General features: G+C 59.1%; 1 protein-coding gene and 1 long non-coding RNA gene across 2 annotated transcripts in view; both read right to left on the bottom strand.

Annotated features, from left to right (window-relative positions):
- TFDP1 (transcription factor Dp-1) overlaps positions 1 to 12,464 on the bottom strand; it is a 32,883-nt gene extending 20,419 nt beyond the window's left edge. The window contains exons 1-2 of the mRNA XM_012765537.3: positions 12,289 to 12,464; positions 11,444 to 11,516 (exon numbers count right to left, since the gene is read on the bottom strand). Of these exons, the coding sequence (XP_012620991.1) occupies positions 11,444 to 11,455 (12 nt within the window). The 5' untranslated portion in view covers positions 11,456 to 11,516; positions 12,289 to 12,464. The remainder of the gene's footprint in view (positions 1 to 11,443; positions 11,517 to 12,288) is intronic.
- On the bottom strand, positions 6,420 to 11,433 carry LOC142874942 (uncharacterized). The gene is made up of 2 exons (XR_012922529.1): positions 10,617 to 11,433; positions 6,420 to 8,030 (listed from the first exon to the last, which is right to left on the bottom strand). It is a non-coding gene; the product is annotated as an uncharacterized LOC142874942 (long non-coding RNA).
- Positions 12,465 to 19,755: the final 7,291 nt, after the last annotated feature.

The raw sequence follows: 19,755 nt of genomic DNA, 5'->3' as shown, positions 1-19,755 counted from the left end.
CTGGGCAGTGGGGCTGGGAGAGGTGGGGCTGGTGGATGCCGGAGTGTGAAGCATGAACACGCCTCACACATCCAACGCATTCATCCACACAAGCAAGCAGGGAGCAAGCTGTGGCCGCATGCTGGAGGTCAAGGGTTGCACAGGGTCAGGCAGCTAAGACCAGCAAGGCCACTGGGGCAATTTCCTGGACTTCTTCAAAACTCTACCTTCCTTACCCAAAAGAAAAGACATTCTATAAAAAAGACATCTGCTCACTCGAATGTTTACAGCAGCACAATTCACAATTGCAAAGATGTGGAAACAACCTAAGTGCCTATCAATACATGAGCGGATTAATAAAATGTGGTATATGTATACTATGGAGTTCTACTCAGCCACAAAATACAATGGTGATCTAGCACCTCTTGTATTATCCTGGATGGAGCTGGAGCCCATTCTACTAAGTGAAGTATCAAAGAATGGAAAAACAGGCACCATATGTACTCACCAGCAAATTGGTTTTAACTGATTAACACTTATGTGCACATATAGGAATAACATTCATTAGGTGTCAGGTTGGAGGGGATAAGTGTATTCACACCTAACAGGCACGATGTGCACTGTCTGGGGGATGGACATGCTTGTAGCTCTGACTTGGGTAGTGCAAATGCAATAGACATAATCTAAACATTTGTGCACCTGTGAAAATTTTGAAATGAAAAAACAAAACAACTCTGCTTTCCTACAGAAGATGAGGAAGAGGACAGCCACCCACATGCTACTGAGCTCCCCAGGACAATGGCAGGTGACAGCCAGGCAGGTCAGGGAAGACCACCTGTGACCACATGTTCCAACTGATTTCAACCCCCTGGAAAGCTGCCTGCCACAGACCCGGCCCCGGCACAAAGCACGAAGTGAAGGTTGTGAGGCTGAGACCAGGTGGGCGAGGCCATCAGGTGAGGACAGGTGGGTCAGCTGTGCTTGAGGCCAAGCGAGTACAGGCAGGAGGGGAGGGCCGAAGATTATTAACATGGCCAGAAGGTCGGACCTGGAAGGCAAAGCCAGGAGATTGAAGCAAGAAGGAGGTAAGAGCAAGAAGGTTAAGGCTGGTGAACAGGGCCAGGGGGCAGGCAAGGAGGCTACAGCTGGTGGGTAAGACCAGAGTGGTGATGCCAAGATGTTAGGCCAGGCAAGCAAGCCAGGTACGGAGGAGGAAGAGGTTAAGGCCAGGTGAGCAGGGAAGAGGAGGGGAAGGAGGAGGGAAGGGATGGCCAACTGTGACCGCCCCACCCCGGCGCCCACAGCTCCCCCGTCCAGCCGGGGTGCAGGTGCTGCACGTCCCCTGCGCCAGGAAGCAAAGGCAGCTTGGCCGGAGGATGCCAGCCCTCACCTGCCGGGCACTGTGGGCCACAGCACGTGTGGCCCCAGCTACAGTCTCCAACAGGCCGCATCTGCGACAGAAGTCCCCAGCTCCCTCTCACTTGCGTACATCACGTGTGGTCACGTCTCTTGCACTCCAGAGAGAAGCAAGAAGCAAACAAGGTGGCAAATCCCACGGCCACGCATCCATGAGCCCCTGGGGCCTGCCTGCACCTGCTGCTCCCATGAGATGGGTCAGGGCCCGGGCGCCAGGGTGGGGCAGGGGGGGCAACACGAGGGCAGCTTTCTCAACAGCACCAACTCTGGGCCGGGGGCTCTGCCAGGGGCTGTCAGTCACCCACCAGGTCTGGGAGCGCACCCACCCCGCCCCACCGAGACAGTCATGGCCCTTCCTGAACATTGCACCATCTCCCTCTGCACAGAACCACGGACTCAAAGTGCGGTTTGAGGCTGCACTGTCTCTAAGACCCAGCTTCTCTGCAGAGCTAACAGATAAATAAGTACGTTTAGTAGTTAATATACTAATTAAGGCTATATGCTCAACCTTGATTTCTAATTAAGAACATGAGACCTACACGACCAGAAATCGGCCTAAAAGGAAGCCAGGCAGCAGCTCCCCATGGCTGTCCGTAAATGCCTGTCTTGGGAGCACCAGCTCACCCCACAGTGATTCTGACAAACACAGAGAGTGACTATTTCATAACGCAACATGTGTCAAAATCTCAAAGGAAGTGCAAGCTCTCCTTCCATACAGGAAATTAGAAAACAAAAATACCAGTTAGAATTTTTTTGTTCATAGACAATCTGAGCAGCAACACAAAATTTCTGCCAGCCAACATGGGAGCACAGTGAGCTGGCTGAAATGGAGCCCTGACAGGCAGAGCTGCCGCCCCTGGGTCAACACGCCTGGACAGCAGGTGCCATGACTGCGGTGGCCTCCAGGAAGGCTCTGCTCCCAGTGCAGTGGCACAGGAGGCTGGGTGCTGGGGAAGTGCCCAGGTCCTGAGGGTGGAGCCTCAGGGTGGGGCCAGAGCCCTTAAAGAAAGGACCAGAGAGCTGCTTCCCCTCCCCGACATGGAGACACAGTGACAGGCGTCCAGAGGAGGAGGGCAGAGAACGCAGGGGACCACTAACTAACTCAGGCTAGAGGCCACCCAGCTGCACAGGTCTGCCACGGTGGCTGCAGCTGGTGACCATGGACCAGGGGTCATGCTGTGTCCAGTAAAACTCCATCTGCAGAGCAGGCCACGGAAGTCTGGCGGCACTCAGCACAGGTGCAAAGACACCACGCTGGGGCCAAACCACAGGGTGGAGGGTAATAGTGACACAAAACCCGAGAGAAGAGGCCACAGAACATGGCCATGACCAATCTTGCCCAGAGACAAGGCCACAGATGTGCCGTGGGAGCCCACACATGCCACAGGAGGACGGAAACTGTGTCCAGCACCAGGGCTACCCACCACAGGTTGCACCATGGGACAAGAGCGCTCGTGCTGCCTCACGCGCCCACACCCATTGGACGAGGTTGAAAAAGATACAAATTTGCCCTCACTTGCCCTCGTGAAAACCATTAAAAACTTATTTATTCTACCGATGGCTTCCCTTTTATCAGCAACAACCTGGCAGACAGAAATCCAGTCCCTTTTACAACAGCCACAAACCACGAAGGAATGATCTTAACAAGTGCTCAGAGCTGAGAGCTACATGGTGTCACTGAGGGACACCTGATGGCCGGAGCCCATCCATGCATTGGCAGAAACGCTAACATGGCAGCCCACACGTGATGAGCACGACTGCAGACAGCTGCCTGAAAGCCAATGTTCCGGCCAGGAGGGCCCAGCCTCCCACTTCCCAGCTCCCGGCCTCGTCCACTACCTGCCCAAGGCCACCAGGATTTGGCCATGGTGGGGTCTGGTCTCAAGAGCCCGTGAGACCCACTTGGCTGGCGCATCACGCCCAGCACAAGGAACTGGGGGCAGCGCTAGCCCACAGGCCTCAAGGGACTGGACCCCACACCAGGAGCCACCCAGCAAAACCCAACACACTGGCAGAACCCAACACATGCCTGGCAGAACCAAACACACGCCTGACAGAACCCAGCATAATCCAACACACACCCAACAGAACCCAGCAGAACCCGACACACACCCAACAGAGCCCAGCAGAATCCGACACACACCCAACAGAACCCAGCAGAACCCAACACACACCCAACAGAGCCCAGCAGAATCCGACACACACCCAACAGAACCCAGCAGAACCCGACACACACCTTACAGAGCCCAGCAGAACCCAACACACACCCAACAGAACCCAGCAGAGTCCAACACACACCCAACAGAACCCAGAAGAACCCAACACATGCCTAACAGAGCCCAGCAGAACCCAACAGAATCCAGCAGAACCCAACAGAGCCCAGGAGAATCCAACATACACCTGATAAGAGCCCAGCAGAACCCAACAGAGCCCAGCAGAACCCAACACACACCCGACAGAGCCCAGCAGAACCCAACACACACCCAACAGAGCCCAGCAGAACCCAACACACACCCAACAGAACCCAGCACACACCCGACAGAACCTGACACACACCTGACAGAGCCCAGCAGAACCCAACCGAACCCCATACACACCCAACAGAACCCAATACACACCTGACAGAGCCTAGCAGAACCCAACAGAACCCAGTACATACCCAACAGAACCCCCCACACACCCAACAGAACCCAGTGGAACCCCACACACCCCCGGCAGAACCCGACGGAGCAGCTGAAAGCCGCGGAAGGCTGCAGGGAGGGAGGTGTGGCGCAGGGAGAGGGCCTCCCCCCGCCCCCCGCCCCACAGCCCAGCAAGCCACACCTGCATGGATCCTCGACAGAAATGCCCAGGTGCACAGCACAGCCCGAGCAAGGTGGCCAAGGCTATGTGCTATCGCAGATAACCCCAAGAATAAATACTAAGCACCTGGTGGTCGGCCCGCCTTTGTGACCGCCCCCAGATGCAACCACGAAGACAAACTGAGGCAGCTCAGAGGAGCTCACAGTTTCACCTGTCAGACTGTTGTAGGCACGTGTTGTAGGCTTTGCTGTCACGGAGCTCAGTGTTGGACGGGCACTCTCCCACACGCTGATGGAAATAACAACTGACACGACACCTGACAATGGGTGTCAAAGGCACAGTGCGCACAGGTGCACACGCGGCCACACTCCCAGGGCGTGTCCCCAAGGTGCAGCAAGGATTTTTGCAAAGGTGAGAAGACTTGACTGGAAACCAGCAGAGTCCGAGCCACAGGGACCCCAGGCAGCAGAGGGCGGATGTTCTCCTAACCCCACCGGCCGACCCGGAAAAGCGGCTGGCGCTAGGCACACTCTGACACGCCAGCAGCTGAAGCCAGCGCCGAGGACAAGCTCAACAGGCACGACTCAGCCGTGGGAGCGGGGGCGGGGGCACCTCCGGGAACGCCAGATTCTCGCTCACCGTCCAGCGTGCTGTTCACCCGCTTCCTCTTCTCAGGCCCTGGCTGACGTTGCTTAGTGGGAGGCCAGGTGCACGGGCTGGCGCCTGCGCATATCCCGGGACCACAGGGACTCGTGGGCACTCACTCCGTCGGACCACATTCCCTTGGAAACGGGCACGTGTTTTGACGAGCAGAGACTCAAGTTCACACGACAACTCCAGGCCCACAGTGCATCTGGGCAGAGTCCACGGGCTGCGCCACAACCCAAAGGCCACGCGCATCCGCACGGCAGTCTCGGCGCTGGCAAGGCCTGTGCTGTGTGCGAAGACGTGGACGACAATTTCTGGCCAACACCACAACGACGACCGTCACCTGAGCTAGAGGGACATGGGTGAGGGCCACCTGGCCCAGCTAGAGGGACGTGGGTGAGGGCCACCTGGCCCAACTGGTCAATGCTGGCTCCGCCCACCCAGCGCAGTCTAAGCTGCTGCCGCCCGTTCTCTGAGCAAAACCTGAGAAATCTAGTCCTTTACAATAAAGCAAAAACAATTTCATGCACTGCAAGTCAAGCTAAATATCAGTTCTAAATGTGAATTTTTCGACCGTTCTACAATGAAAAATAAAGTTTTTTTAAGTCCCAAGAATGAATTTTGGCCAGCACGGTGACTCACGCCTGTAATCCTAGCACTTTGGGAGGCTGAGGCGGGATTGCTTGAGCTCAGGAGTTCCAGACCAGCCTGTGCAAGAGTGAGACCTCGTCTCTACTATAAATAGAAAGAAATTAGCCAAACAACTAAAGAATATAAAAAATTAGCCAGGCACGGTGGTGCATGCCTGTAGTCCCAGCTACTCGGGAGGCTGAGGCAGGAGGATCGATTGAGCCCAGGAGTTTGAGGTTGCTGTGAGCTAGGCTGATGCCATGGCACTCTAGGACAGGCAAGAGAGTGAGACTGTCTCAAAAAAGAGTCAAGAGTTTTTTAAAACAGCTAATTATGTGAAGCAAGGTCCCCAAGCCCTGGTCCAAAGCCCATTAGGGACCCGCCCACAGAGCTCCACCTACTCCCTGCCGTGGAAAAACCGTCTTCCGTGAAATTCAGGAAACAGAGGGGACTGTGACAGCTGGAGGCAGTGGCAGGTGAGGGACCCCTCCCCACTGCAGGCATCACCACCCGAGCTCCACCCCGCAATGGAAAACCGTCTTCCATGAAACCAGACATGGTGCCACAAAAGCTGAGGACCACTGCCCCAAAGAACAGCTGACGGTCACACTCGAGTCTGCTGCGTGTCACACCAAGGCGCAGTTTCTACCTGCTGTACCAGGAACTGTAGGAGTCACTTAATCAGACGCCTAAAGTAAAGCACTAAAAAGAGTTGTTCTGTAAGACAAAAGATATCCTTATCTTTTGAATTTTATGCCAGGTATTCATATAACACCCCTTTTAAAGCATGATGTTTTGGGGCGGGGCCCGGTGGCTCACGCCTGTGATCCTAGCACTCTGGGAGGCTGAGGCGGGAGGTTCGTTTGAGCTCAGGAGCTCAAGACCCGCCTGAGCAAGGGTGAGACCCTGTTTCTACAAAAAAAAAAAAAAAAAAAAGCAAGATGTTACAGGGGCAAAACTTTTAATTAAGCTGTAATTCTTTATTTTGAATGTCATCTCAGAACGTTTCCAGTTTCATCACACGAAGAAAAAAATTAGTTCCAGAACGTGAAGATCCTGCCATGCCAACAAGCGCACCCCGCAGGTTTCTCCAGGCTCACGCAGCAGCACACCGGCTCGCCGGCCTCCGACGTCGGGCACGAGGACGCCTCTGTGGGGCTGAGGGCGGGCGGCACTGAGCCAGCAAATCCGTGCCTGTCCCAGACTCGCGTCCCCACAGCCGCACGCCAGCCTGTGAAGGGACATTCGGTGCGTGCATTTTCAGAGCCGGTCGTTAGACTCCTCTTGGCGCTGCCGTCGGCCTCATGACAGCATCTCCTGGAAGCTCAGAGGACGGGACTCGTCTCTGTGGCCTCCGGCTCGCAACGGTGCACCTCGGGGACTTTCCATAAACTCACAGGACACAAAGTGGCATCACGGAGCGGCTCTCAAAGCCGAGGGATGTGACGCCGATCAGGGGGGCTGACACGCCACGTTCTCCTTGGGGACGCCAAGCAGGCGCAGCTGACACGCATGCCGGGTCTGCCGACTCCCCACAAAGGGCATGGAGACCTTGGGGTGAGGGCAGGGCCCCAGGAACAGTCCCCACAGCAGCCGCACCCCAGTGTCTCGGCAAAGGCATCCCTGCAACATCTCAGGAATGCGCCGCACACGTCCCCTTCCACTCGCAAACCTCCATGACACCGGACAGCCACGTGCAAGAACAGGACCTCCGAGGGATGTGGCCACGCCTGACCACGGAGAGGGCCACGTCTTTCCTGGCAGCGAGAACACTCCGCTGGAAGCTGAGGCGCCCTTGCTGGGCCCCGCCAGCCCAGCTACAGACCCCAGGACCCCTGCGGTGGAGCGGCCCCAGGCCCGAGACCGGCTGACACTGAGGACTCCAGGACCCTCTCCAGGACGTGCACCCAAGGTGGCTCTGAGCACCAGCCAGCTTGGCAACCAGTCACCAGCCACGGCCACCCCATCCGCGCTCACAGTTGAAGGACGTGCTCCCTGGGTGACAGCTCAGGACCCCCAGGGTGTCTGCTGCCCCGAGATGCCGACAGCAGCCAACAGTCCCGTGCCAAACGTCTGGAGGGACCCTAGCACCACCATAGTGGCCGTGGTGAGACGAGTGCGGCCCCGGGCTTCTGCGCTGCCGACCCCGCTCTCTCCTGCCACGTGCGGCGTGCGAGTGCCAGCGCTCCCTGGAACCTGTCACCACGAGCGTGTACCAGTTCATCTCAAACAAAATGTAAAGGCAGAAACCCAGGCTCTCATTCCGGAGGGCAGAGACTGCACCCCTCACCCCACCACTGCCCGGGCAGGCCCCGCCCGGTGCAGCCCTAGGGAGCTGCCTCAGTTTCTCCCTCCACTGTCCCCAGCCAGCGTGACGGAGACGTGCTCACGGCAGCCATGTTCTTGCTTCCTGCGGGCGTTTTACAGGTACTTGGTACCAGTTTAAATGGAAGGTTCCCTGCTCAGCACCAAGGAATGGAGATTATTTTCATTGGCTGGAAAATGTGGGGTCTTTTTCTTTCACACAACAAAATCGTAGTGTCTCCTCTAGATACCTTTTTTCAAAATATGCAAATAACTTGTTTTAGAAACAAAAAGGACGTAAGATTTATAGTATATACCAGGGCCCACACACACACACCAGCATCCATTCAAGCCCTCAGGCTCGTCCCACTCTGCCTGCTGGGCTCCCAACTTCACCTCGAACCCCTTCTCTGAATCCCCAAGACGCCCCACACCACAGCTGATGTCATCGGAGCAGGGCAGCCCACGCTGGAACACAGGCCACCAGAGAGAGAGCACACGGACGCAGAGCAGAGGAGGTGAGCTCCAGGTGCTCCTGCCCTGCTCCGGCGAGAAGTCTGCGACCAGGCCCGGCAGCTACATCCGTATCAGGAGGTGAAAACTCTACTTTTCAGGTCTTTGTGAAAAGACAGCTCTGCAGGGACGGTGGGAGGACATACGTCCCAGCTGCTCAGAGGCCGGGCCAGATCCCTCGAGCCAGGAGTCTCTGCCTGGCAGCAGAGACGGCCCGTAGAGAACAGGGACAGCGCAGCTGGCCACGACGGACCAAGGTACACCAGTGCGGGGAGGCCCAGAGTAAAACCCCGCTGCCCACCGTCCACCCCTCCTACCCAGTGTCCACCCCTGCTGCCTACACCCCACCCCCACCCCCTGCTGCCCACACCCCACCCCCGCCACCCATCCCCACTGCCCACCACCCCACCCCTGCTACCCAATGTCCACCCCTGCTACCCACCCCCTGCTGCCCACACCCCACCCCCGCCACCCACCCCCACTGCCCACCACCCCACCCCTGCTACCCAATGTCCACCCCCACTGCCCACTGCCCACCCCCACTACCCAATGTCCATGCCCACTGCCCATACCCCACCCCCGCTGCCCAACGTCCACCCCCACTGCCCACCGCTCACTACTCAATGTCCACCCCCATTGCCCACCACTCACCCCCACTACCCAATGTCCACCCCCACTGCCCACCACCCACTACTCAATGTCTACCCCCATTGTCCACCACTTACCCCCACTACCCAATGTCCATCCCCACTGCCCACACCTCAACCCCACAACCCACTGTCCACCCCCGCTGCCCAGTGTCCACCTTCACTGCCCACACCCCACCCCACTGCCCACACCTCAACCCCGCAACCCACTGTCCACCCCTGCTGCCCAGTGTCCACCTTCACTGTCCACACCCCACCCCCGCTGCCCAGTGTCCACCCTCACTGCCCACTGTCCACCCCTGCTGTCCACACCCCACCCCTGCTGCCCACACCTCAACCCCGCAACCCACTGTCTACCTTCACTGCCCACACCTCAACCTGCAACCCACTGTCCACCACTGCTGCCCAGTGTCCACCCCCACTGCCCACTGTCCACCCCTGCTGTCCACACCCCACCCCTGCTGCCCACACTTAAACCCTGCAACCCACTGTCCACCCCCACTGCCCACCACCCACCCCTGCTACTCACTGTCCACACCCCACCCCCACGACCCAATGTCCACCCCCACTGCCCACCAGCGCTACCCACCGTCCACCCCCACTGCCCACCACCCACCCCTGCTGCCCACACCCCACCCCCTCTACCCACTGTCCATCCCTGCTGCCCACACTCCACCCCCACCCACTAGTTGTCCACCCGCCCCACCCCCACTGCCCACTCTCCTCCACCATGTCCACCCACCCTCCTCACTGCCCTTCGCACCTCAGCACCCATCCAGCTGCTGTCACATGACCCCCACCCGTGGCCCCACCCTGCCAGTGGCCCCACCCTGCCATTCAAGATGACACCTGCCAAGCCATCCCCACCTGCTCCCCTTGCCTCCAACCCCCTCCAGTGCAGACACCTGCCAGCACCTCCCACCTGCTGGCCGCACTCGGGGTCGCCGAAACGGCCTCTTTCCCTCATAGCCAGTAACAGCCGCTGGGTGAGTCCTCGTCTACTCGGGGCTCTGCCCAGGGCCCTGCCAGCAGGGTCGCAGCCCACCCCTCACCCGCAGGCCCAGCACCCACCCTGGCACTGTGCTTCCATGGCCACCTCAGTTCCCTGCCACTCTCCCACTTTGGGAACCCTCACCTGTGCACTGGGCTCCCTCCCACAAAGGGCTGCTGGCGTTACCATGTCCAGCGGGCCCAGCCGCCCTGCCCACCGCCCTGGGGGACCCGCCCTGCCCACCACCCTGGGGGACTTGCCTTGCCCACCGCCGCCTTGCCATGTGCCGTGGGACTCCCAGCCTGCCTCGTCCCAGACCACAGCCGCCCTGCCAGCTCCAGGGAGGGACATTCAGGTCCTCCTCCTGCAGACTGACCGCTGGCCTGCGCATGCCACCAGCCTCACACGGGGCGGGGCACACAGACGGTGCCAACTAAATGGACGAGAACGAAAGAGGGCTCCGAGACGCTGTCAGTTAAGTACCGCAGCCTGCTTGGCCAGAGCCACGCTCTGACAGGTGCTGGGCCACATGCTCCAGGGAAAGGGCACCCATGGTTTCATGCTCAGCACTGCCGGAGCCTGGCGCGGCACGGGGCTGAAACACGGCCCAGCACGCACGCCTAACGCCAAAGCCAGCGATGCCACACTCAGATGAAGACTTCGACTTAAAACTGCACAGGGCCCACCTGTGTTCATTTCATGCTCCCTCTGCAGAGGACCCGCGTGCTTGGGGACGGGTGTCGTGTGACGTCGGGGACACAGTGAGGCTTCCCAGGACCTGTCCAAGCCTTCACACCCATGGACACGCTGACCTCCTACTGGACACGCTGTCACCAGCTCTGCCTGTATCTGGGCAGACGCCGCACGCCTGGCCTGGGTTTCCTGCCAACTCCGTGTGACAAGTAAGTGAGCAGTCAACACCCTCCCCTGCCCCTGTTCACAGAACACAGCACTCTGAGACACGCTAACCGGTAAAGGCAGCGTTCCACGAGTTTACCTGCCGTCAAGAACTACATGACCAATAGAACAGACTGCTCTGCTGGACCCCAAAGCCTGTTTCTCCACACAAGTTAGAAAATTATTCAGGATGTTGTATAGTTTCATGACAGGTAAGTGAACTGGCAGTTTCACCACATTTCATTAGTCACCAAATGTCACCTTCCTGAGAAAGAAGTGGCCAGACACGTGCTGAGTACTTGGGGGTCAACGCCCAGGCTTCCTCTGCAGGGAGGCAGGTGCTGGCCCCGCGCCCCCTCCCCAGAGATGTCCCCTCTGCAACCAGACCCTCTTCGGGCTGTGCACCCCCATCTCCCCACAGTGTACCCAGAACTGTGAGTATGGCACAGTCAGGAAAATTAAGACCAGTCAGAGCAGCATGGCCACAGCAGCACCTGCGTGCAGCGGGCACCTGCTCAGGGTGCCAGGTGGCTCCAGGCCTGTCCCCTCCACCCTGCTCTGCAGTCTGAGGACAGCGGGATGCGGGCAGGAAGCAGCGCCGCGCGGACACACTTACATCTTTTGCCATGTTACCAGATCCGGGAAATCGTGCTATGAACGTCCCCCCTCCAGAGAAGAAAATGATTTTCCTGGTAAAAAGAAAGGAAAAACAAATGAGTAAGAATAAAAAAAGTTTAAAAATTACCGAAGCTTGCCCACCCCAGCCGCCGGCACCCACAGGTGGCAGGGCCCAGCACCCCGTGAGGATGTCACGCGTCTCAGGACCCCGGCCAGCGCGCTGGACACGGGGGCCACGCGGGACGCGGCTGGAGACCCGTGCCCCGGGCACAGTGGCCCCCGCAGATCCCCGCGCCTCCGGAAGGAGGGGACAGGTGGGCTCCGGGGCCCTGCCCGCCCTGACCTGTCACCAGGCCTCAGGCCGCCCGCGCGGCGCCTCCTGCGCGCCCGAACCGCGTCCCCGCGGGGGCGGCCTCCCCGGCCTGGCCTGCGCTCAGCGGACCCAGGAACCCGGCCTGTGGCGCGGGCTCTGCGGTGGGCAGGGCGGGCCCAGGACCCGCGCCCGCCAGTCACCTGGCCCCGCAGCAGCGCGGGCGCGGGCCCAGGAGCGCGCGCGCACACGGGAGGGCAGGGGCCGGGGCCGCGCGGCGCCCGCACGCGGCGGGGACACAGGCTGGGAGGCCGGGGCACCCCGCGCCGGCCCGTGCCCGCGCCCCCCGTCCCGACCCGCCTGCATCCTCCGCCCGCGCGCACCTGGCCGCGCGGGCTGGGGCTGAGCCGGGCTGGGCAGGGCCAGACGGCGGACGCGGGCGCGGGGAGGCGCCGGGTGGGGGCCGGGCCGGCGGTCCCGGCCGTGGCGGGGTCCCTGCCCTGGGCCGAGCGGCGCCGGGACGCGGGGCTCACCCTGGCCGAGCGTCGGGCCGGCGTGACGTGCGCGCGGCGCAGTGACGTGGGCGGCGGCGGGCCCGCTCCGCACAGCGCGCCTGCGCGCCTTTTCGCGCCTTCGGCGCCCTCCTCCTCCTCCTCCTCTGGCTCCGCGGGCTTCTGCTCCTCCCGCCAGCGCTGCGCGCCCCGGGGAGCGGGAGGGGCCGTGTGCGCGTGTGCGTATGTGCGCGTGCGCCGGGCGGGGATGGCGGCGGGCTGGGCAAGGAGAGGGGCTGTGCGCGCGCAGTGTGCGCCCCCGGAGGCCAGAGGGCCCTGGGGATGCGCGCCTGTGTGTGTATGTGCACAGGGGGGAGGTGGGTGGCTGTGTGCATGCCTCTGAAAGTGTGTGTGCACGCGTGCATGTGTGCACGGAGGAGAGGTGGGCTGCTGTGTGCATGCCTCTGTGTGCACACGTGAGTGTGCGCCTGTCTGAGTGGGCGCACGGAGAGGTGGGCAGTGTGTGTGTGTGTGCACACCTGCAGGAGCAAAGGGGCCTGCTGGGTGTAGGTGTCATGTGTATGTGAACACACAGAGGACAGGAGATGGAGTGTGTGCGCTCGTCGCATGGAGGCCCCTGGCCCTGCTGGGCCCTGTGGCCTCCATGCCCACGCCCCACTTTTGTCTGGACTCCCAGCCATTCCTGGCGTCCTGGGTGCCTGCTGGACTCAGCCCCGGAGGGCCCTGGGCGCGAAGCCCCGCAGCGGGGAGGGGAAGCTGCAGGGCAGGCCTGGTGGGCCCAAGTCCTGGAGACACCACCTGGAGCCCACACCAGCCCGAGAAAGCCCGGCAGAGGGCGGCCCAGGCCTCCGGAGCCCAGGCCAAAGTTCAGGGCTGCCTCGGGCGGCAGCGTCCAGAAAGCAAGGCACAGTCAGCGTCTGCAAAGGACTTTGGGGGGCACATACCAAAGGCCTCTCTCTGTGCCGGACACCCCACTTTGCACAGTTCCACAGTTCGGCCACTTTTATGCTGATTACAGCCCTCTGGTAAAGCTCCGCCCCCTGGAGCTCTCCTCTATCTCAAACTGCATACGATTTAATGATTTAATTAGCTTGGTTTCTTCTCTGAAGGCAAGCAGGAAGGTCCCCATTCCGAATGCTGTTGTCACAGCAGCTACTTAGAGGAAGGACGTTGGCGGGTGGCAGGTGTGAACACAAGGCCCCTAGAGGAGTCCCACGGATTCTGTCCCTGGGAGGACCTTGTTCTTTGCAGGGGGCCATGTATGACCATTGGCAGGTGCCCTGGAATTCCAAACACACAGCCCTCATGTGGTTCCTCAAATGCACCTGTGTTCCTAGCTCTTCCTTTTCTTTCTCAGGAAATCTTTATTTTTTACTAAATGTTAATGTCCAACCCCTGACAGCAGCGGTCGGCCCCTCCCCACGCCCTCGGAGCAAGTGCAGCCTGGCCTCTCCCTGAGCCCCGGGGGCTTCGGAGCTAGGACACAAACTCGGAGTCAGAGCACAGGATCCTAAACCCCTTCCCACAAGCTCGAGATTCTGGTGGTTCCATGATATTTATACAGGTTGGCAACTAATATTATTCAGAGTAATTTCTGCACAGAAATCACTGTAGTGAAATACTCTGAAGTAGCTGAGGCTCTGCTGCTTGGGAAGAGGGTGGAAGTTACTCCTTTCTGTTACTCCTTTCTACCCCAGAGCCGCACACCCCACAGAAAGCCCCTGTTTCTATATTCACAAAAGCCAACAACAGAGCTCTAAGTTTCTGAGTGAAGACTCAAACACGTTTGGCCACCCCTGCCTAGAAATCTCCGGACTGGATGTGGAACCCTGGAGCACAGCCCCACCAGCATATGTCTGGGCCTGTGGCCTGCGGGTGTGTCCTAGGCTCAGGCCGCTCAGGACATTCTCTCAACGACAGGCCCAATCCAGTGCTCACCTGACCCACATCCGGATGCTGCTGTCAGCATGGACAGGTTGGGGCCTCAATGGTCTCATGTCATGCGTGTGGGCGCCAGGTTCGCCTACAGGGCTCACGCAGCACATGGAAATGGTTTGTGCTCTGTTTTACATGAAGAAAGTCTTTTTTTTTTCCTGGAATATTGTTGGGTACAAACATTTTGCTTACACATGATGCCTTTGCCTTGCCCAGGCCAGGGCTGCAAGCGGGCCCCTTCCCGCAAGGGTCGGGAGGCCTGGCGCCACCGTGGCAGCGTGGAGTGAAGGGGGAGGCGGGAATATTGCATCTTGGGAGTCCGAGGTGGGCTGTGCCCACCAATACCTACTGAGGGCGATTTCCTTAACGCCAGGAGTCGCTCAGGTGCCAGTGGCCCCGACACGCAGGATTTGCGTCAGGGCTCCTGAGTGCACCTGGCAGGAGGCCGGGCGTCCACAGGCCACCGGACAGCGTTAGAGAGGGATGTCGGGTATGGCCACTCTGGTGTCTGGGCCACAGAGCACCCCAGGGGAGGGGCAGACATCGGAGTGACAGGCGCCTTCCGGGTGGGAGTGACATGTACGTGGGATGCCAAATGTGCTCAGGGTCGGCTGTGCCTGGTGCCCGGAAGCTCTGGAGGCTCAAGACGTCTGGGACCCCAGGGACGGGAGGCGAGGGGAGAGCTCAGGCAGGGATGGGGGCGCAGCTGGAGCCACAGTCCTGGCCGCCACCCCGCCCGCCCTGCAGCGCTGCCCTCCCTCGCCCCGTCCCAGGGACCCTCTCATCCACCAGACTCACCAGTGGAAGGCGCAAGGAGGGAGCTGGGGTGTCGCCTGCCCTCTTCCCGCCGGGCCCCTCCTGCCCACCTCGCCAGCTCCATTAGGGTCCCCACCCGCTTCCTCCGGCCTGGGGACGGGGTGGCTTCCAGCAGGTGCCGGCCCTCCAGCTGGCCAGTCACCCACCACCCTCTGCCCAGGTGAGGCCTGTGTGCGGCAGTCAGGTCCTTGCCAGGCACAGGGAAGATCCCGCCTCTGCTGGTGAGAAGAAGGCGTGGATGGTGGGCGCCGGGCGCAGACGGATGATGTACAGAGCCAGGAAGGGACGTGTTTTCCACGGCAGGGGCACAGCCGGGGTGCGGGACCAGGGGAAGGCGGGACTGCAGGTGGGTGAGGGATGCAGCCATGTTGCAGGGCAGGCCAGCGGAGCCCCTGCGGGGAGCGTGGGCACAGCTGTTGGCAGGGCTGGGACAATGGCCTGGAGGGAAGGCGTGGGGACACGAGGGGCCTGCGTGTCTGTGGCTGGGAGGAGCGTGGACGGGGCGGGGAGGGGGTGTGGGGCACGAGGGCCTGCGTGTCTGTGGTGGGGAGGAGCGTGGGCAGGGGACGGGGAGGGGGCGTGGGAACCGAGGGCCTGCGTGTCTGAGGCTGGGAAGAGCGTGGACAGGGGGCGGGGAGGGGGTGTGGGGACACGAGGGGCCTGCGTGTCTGTGGCTGGGAGGAGCGTGGGCAGGGGGCAGGGAGGGGGTGTGGGGACACGAGGGCCTGCGTATCTGAGGCTGGGAAGAGCGTGGACAGGGGGCGGGGAGGGGGTGTGGGGACACGAGGGGCCTGTGTGTCTGTGGCAGGGAGGAGCGTGGGCAGGGGGCGGGGAGGGGGCGTGGGAACCGAGGGGCCTGCGCGTCTGTGGCAGGGAGGAGCGTGGGCAGGGGGCGGGGAGGGGGTGTGGGGACACGAGGGTCTGCGTGTCTGAGGCTGGGAGGAGCGTGGGCAGGGGGCGGGGAGGAGGGCGGCTGGGGGAACAGGTGGTAGGAGCAGCAGGGGCGAGAGGGAGATGGCACCACTGAGTCTGCCGGAAGTGACTCCCCTCCCGAGGCCAGCGGGAAGGAGGAGGGCGGATCGCCTTTTCTCTCATGCAGCCTGCGCATCTCTGCAGAGCGGCCTCACTAGCGTTTCGGCAGACTTCCCTCTGGGCTGCCCTCCCGGCTCCTGCAGGCAGGCTTCCTCCCGGCCCAGGGCCACCCTGGCTGGGACAGACTCCTTAAGGGAAAGCCATGTAGCATCTCCCGTGTGGGAGCGTCGATGAGCACGGCCTGTCTGCGAGGCACTGGGCAGTGAGATTAATCCTCAAAGTGTCACCTGTGCGACTCATCATGTCCCCTCCCAGACAGCCCCCCCCCCAGATGTCCTGCCACGTGGGGGCCGCGGCCCTCTGACGTCCCCACGGCCCACGTGCGAAGCGCTGCCCGCCGCAGCGGTGGCATGAGAGGTAGGGCCCCCGGCGGGTGAAAATGCAAATGAGATCATGCTACTTCCTGCCTAGAATTCCTCAATGAGCCGACCTGCTTTCTGGGGTGATGAGTAAGGAGGAAGCACCGCAGTAAACAGACTCCAAGCGAGACTCACTCTTCAAGGCGCTGCTGTCTCACGGAGTGTAGGAGGTGTCTCCAGGGACCAGATCCTGAGGATGCTCCGTGTGCACTTGAGAAAAATGTGTGTCTGCTGTTGCTTTGTGCAGCGCTCTGCACATGCCTGTGAAGTCCAGCTGCACGGCGTGGCGTCCAAGACTTCCTTGACTCCCGCCCAGCTGCCCTGCCCGGTACCAGAGTGGGCGCTGATGTCCCTCGCACGGCAGAGACGCCTGTTTCTCCTTCAGTGTGTCAGTCGGATTTGTGTGCGTGGAAGATCTGGTGTTCAGGGCATACGTGTTTATCATCGCCAGTATCATCTCGATGAATTGGCCCTTCTATAAATTGTCCCTTTTATATAATATCCCTCTTTGTCTCTTGGGACAGTCTGTTTTATTTGACATGAGTGCAACCACTTTTGCTCTTTCATTTACTATTTGCGTGGAATATATCTTTCCATCCTCTCACTTTCAACCTGTGAGAGTCCTCAGATCCAACGTGAGTCTTCTGTAGACAGCACATAGAAACTTTGTTTTCATCCATTCTTCCAATCTATGTCTTTTGATTGGTGGTGAGTTTAACCCATTGACATCTTTATACATGTTCCACCCAATGACATAGATTTCTAATTATTCTTATGTATTTATCTTTTAAGTCATGTAGGAAATGAAAGGAGGAGTTACAAACCAAAAATACAATAATTTGGCTTCTATATTTGCCCATGTATTCACCAAAGATCTTTATTCCCTCACGTGGTTCCTTCCAGTGTCCGTCCATTTCAACCTGAAGGACTCCTCTAGCATTTCTCGTAGGACTGGTCTGGTGGTAACAAACCCCTTGAGCTTTTGTTTATCTAGGGAATATCTTAATATTTCTCTTATTTTTGAAGGACAGTTTTTCAGATACATTATAGAATTTTTGACTGGCAGAGGTTTTTTTGTTTTGTCTTTTTCTTGCACCTCAAATGTGTCCTGCCCCCGCCTTCTGGCCTCCAGGGCTTGTGATGAGAAGTTGATGTTGGCACCATTGAGGGTCCTCGTAAAGGACAAATCACCTCTTTCTTGCTGGTTTCAAAATTCACTTTGTCTTTTGAGTCTGATTATGTGTCTAGTGGGTCTCTTAGAGTTTATCCTATTCGAAGTTCATTGGGCTTCCTGAATTTATAGGTTCGTGTCTTTCATCAGATTATACTATGGCCGGGTGAGATTTACTCCAGGAACGTAAAGATGGCTCAATATGAGACAGTCATAGTAACAGGGCATGTTCGCAGAACGTGGTATAGTCACCCTTCATCTCTGGGTTCCACATCTGTGGATTCAACCAGCCTTGGACTGAAAATGTAGTTGGACCAAGATGGCTGCGTATGCACTGCAGGCATACAGACTTCTTTGTTGTTACTTCCTAACGATACAGTGTCACAACCACTTAGACAGCATTTACATTGTTGTCAGTACTCCAGAGATGTGCGTGGGAGGGCGTGTGTGGAGGCCCCGTGCAAATACTGCACCGTTCTCTATGGGTGCCAGGGCACCTGTGGATTTCCGTGTCTGCAGAGGGTCCTGGTCCCATCCCCCGAGGAAACCGAAGAACAGTGTGTGCACACACACAAGCCGTCTACACTGAGACTCTCCTGACCCTGAGCTTCCCGCTTCCTCTCCCGAGACACTGACGTGCTCTGCGCTCAGGCCCTGGGGCTGGCAGGGCAGGCCGAGGGCTCGGCCGGGAGCGGAGGAGAGGCCGGCGCCCCCCGGAAGTCTGGGTGGGAAGCAACCAGGTGGCGAGGTCGGGCTTGGCCGGAGTGAGTGTGCAGACGAGGACTCTGGCAGAGGCGGCCGTGCGGATGGCGTGGGAGGGGCTCATGGAGCCGAGCCTCTTCACAGAATTATCATCTCACAGGGCGACGCTAATGCACGTTCCGGGAGGACCTGCTCGTCCCTCACCAAGAGGTGTCATTCATTCAGGTCAACAGAACGAAAGCTCCTGGTGGGCACAGGGGCTGCAGATGCAAAAGGAAAGCCCCGTCCCCAGCCCAGAGTCCTGAAGGCCGGGACCGGGAGAGGCCGCGTGCCAGGTGCAAGAGCACCGTGGCACAGCCGCGGCGCTGGCGCCAGACAGGCAGCGTGCCCAGGCCCGGCTCACTCGCCAGCTACGCCAAACACACCCAGCAAAGCGGCGGGGAAATGGTGCCGCGAGACTGGTGTCATTTAGAAACAAATAAGCATGATGCTGTTTTCTAAAAATAAGCACGTCTGTATCATTTCTCCGTTAATCTGCTTCACACTAGACACAATTTACTTCAAAGTGTTTCAGTTTATGTCAGTGCAGCCCACAATTTGCATGTGCAATACATGATTACACCTGGCATTTCCCATCCTCTGTCTTAAGCATTTTCGTCAAATTGTTAGGCTCTTAAAACCTGTATTTACAGAAAAACTGGTTTAGAGTACCTGCTACGTTGTACACAATAAGTAAGTTCAATTTTATCTGTCTATTAAAAAAACGAGTGCCATAGAAAAACACAACAATGTAGCTGCTACAGTTTGAACGTTTCTCTCTCCCAGGCACACATCGGAACTTACTCTCGGGCCGGCTGGGCGGCGCGGTGGCTCACGCCTGTAATCCTAGCACTCTGGGAGGCCGAGGCAGGCGGATTGCTCGAGGTCAGGAGTTTGAAACCAGCCTGAGCAAGAGCGAGACCCCGTCTCTACTATAAATAGAAAGAAATTAATTGGCCAACTAATATACATAGAAAAAATTAGCCGGGCATGGTAGTGCATGCCTGTAGTCCCAGCTACTCGGGAGGCTGAGGCAAGAGGATTGCTTGAGCCCAGGAGTTTGAGGTTGCTGTGAGCGAGGCTGACGCCACGGCACTCACTCTAGCCTGGGCAACAGAGTGAGACTCTGTCTCAAAAGAACAAAAAAATGAACTTACTCCCCAGAACAGGGGCGGGAGGCGAGGTCCAGGGCAGGTGTCCTGGCCCCACGCACGGCATGAGGAGGGGCCGCTCCCCCACGACGCCCCACGAGGACCCCGGGCGCCAGCCCACTGAGGACGCAGCGGAGAGACCAGGCCCTAACCTGCCAGCACCCTGCGCTTGGACTTGCAGCCTCCAGACTGTGAGAAAAAACTTTGGTTCTTTATAAATCAC

This window comes from Microcebus murinus, chromosome 13 (genome assembly GCF_040939455.1).
Source record: "Microcebus murinus isolate Inina chromosome 13, M.murinus_Inina_mat1.0, whole genome shotgun sequence".
Taxonomy (NCBI): Eukaryota; Metazoa; Chordata; class Mammalia; order Primates; family Cheirogaleidae; genus Microcebus; species Microcebus murinus.
Note: the sequence above shows the minus strand (reverse complement) of the source record. Positions and strands in the feature narration are given on the sequence as shown.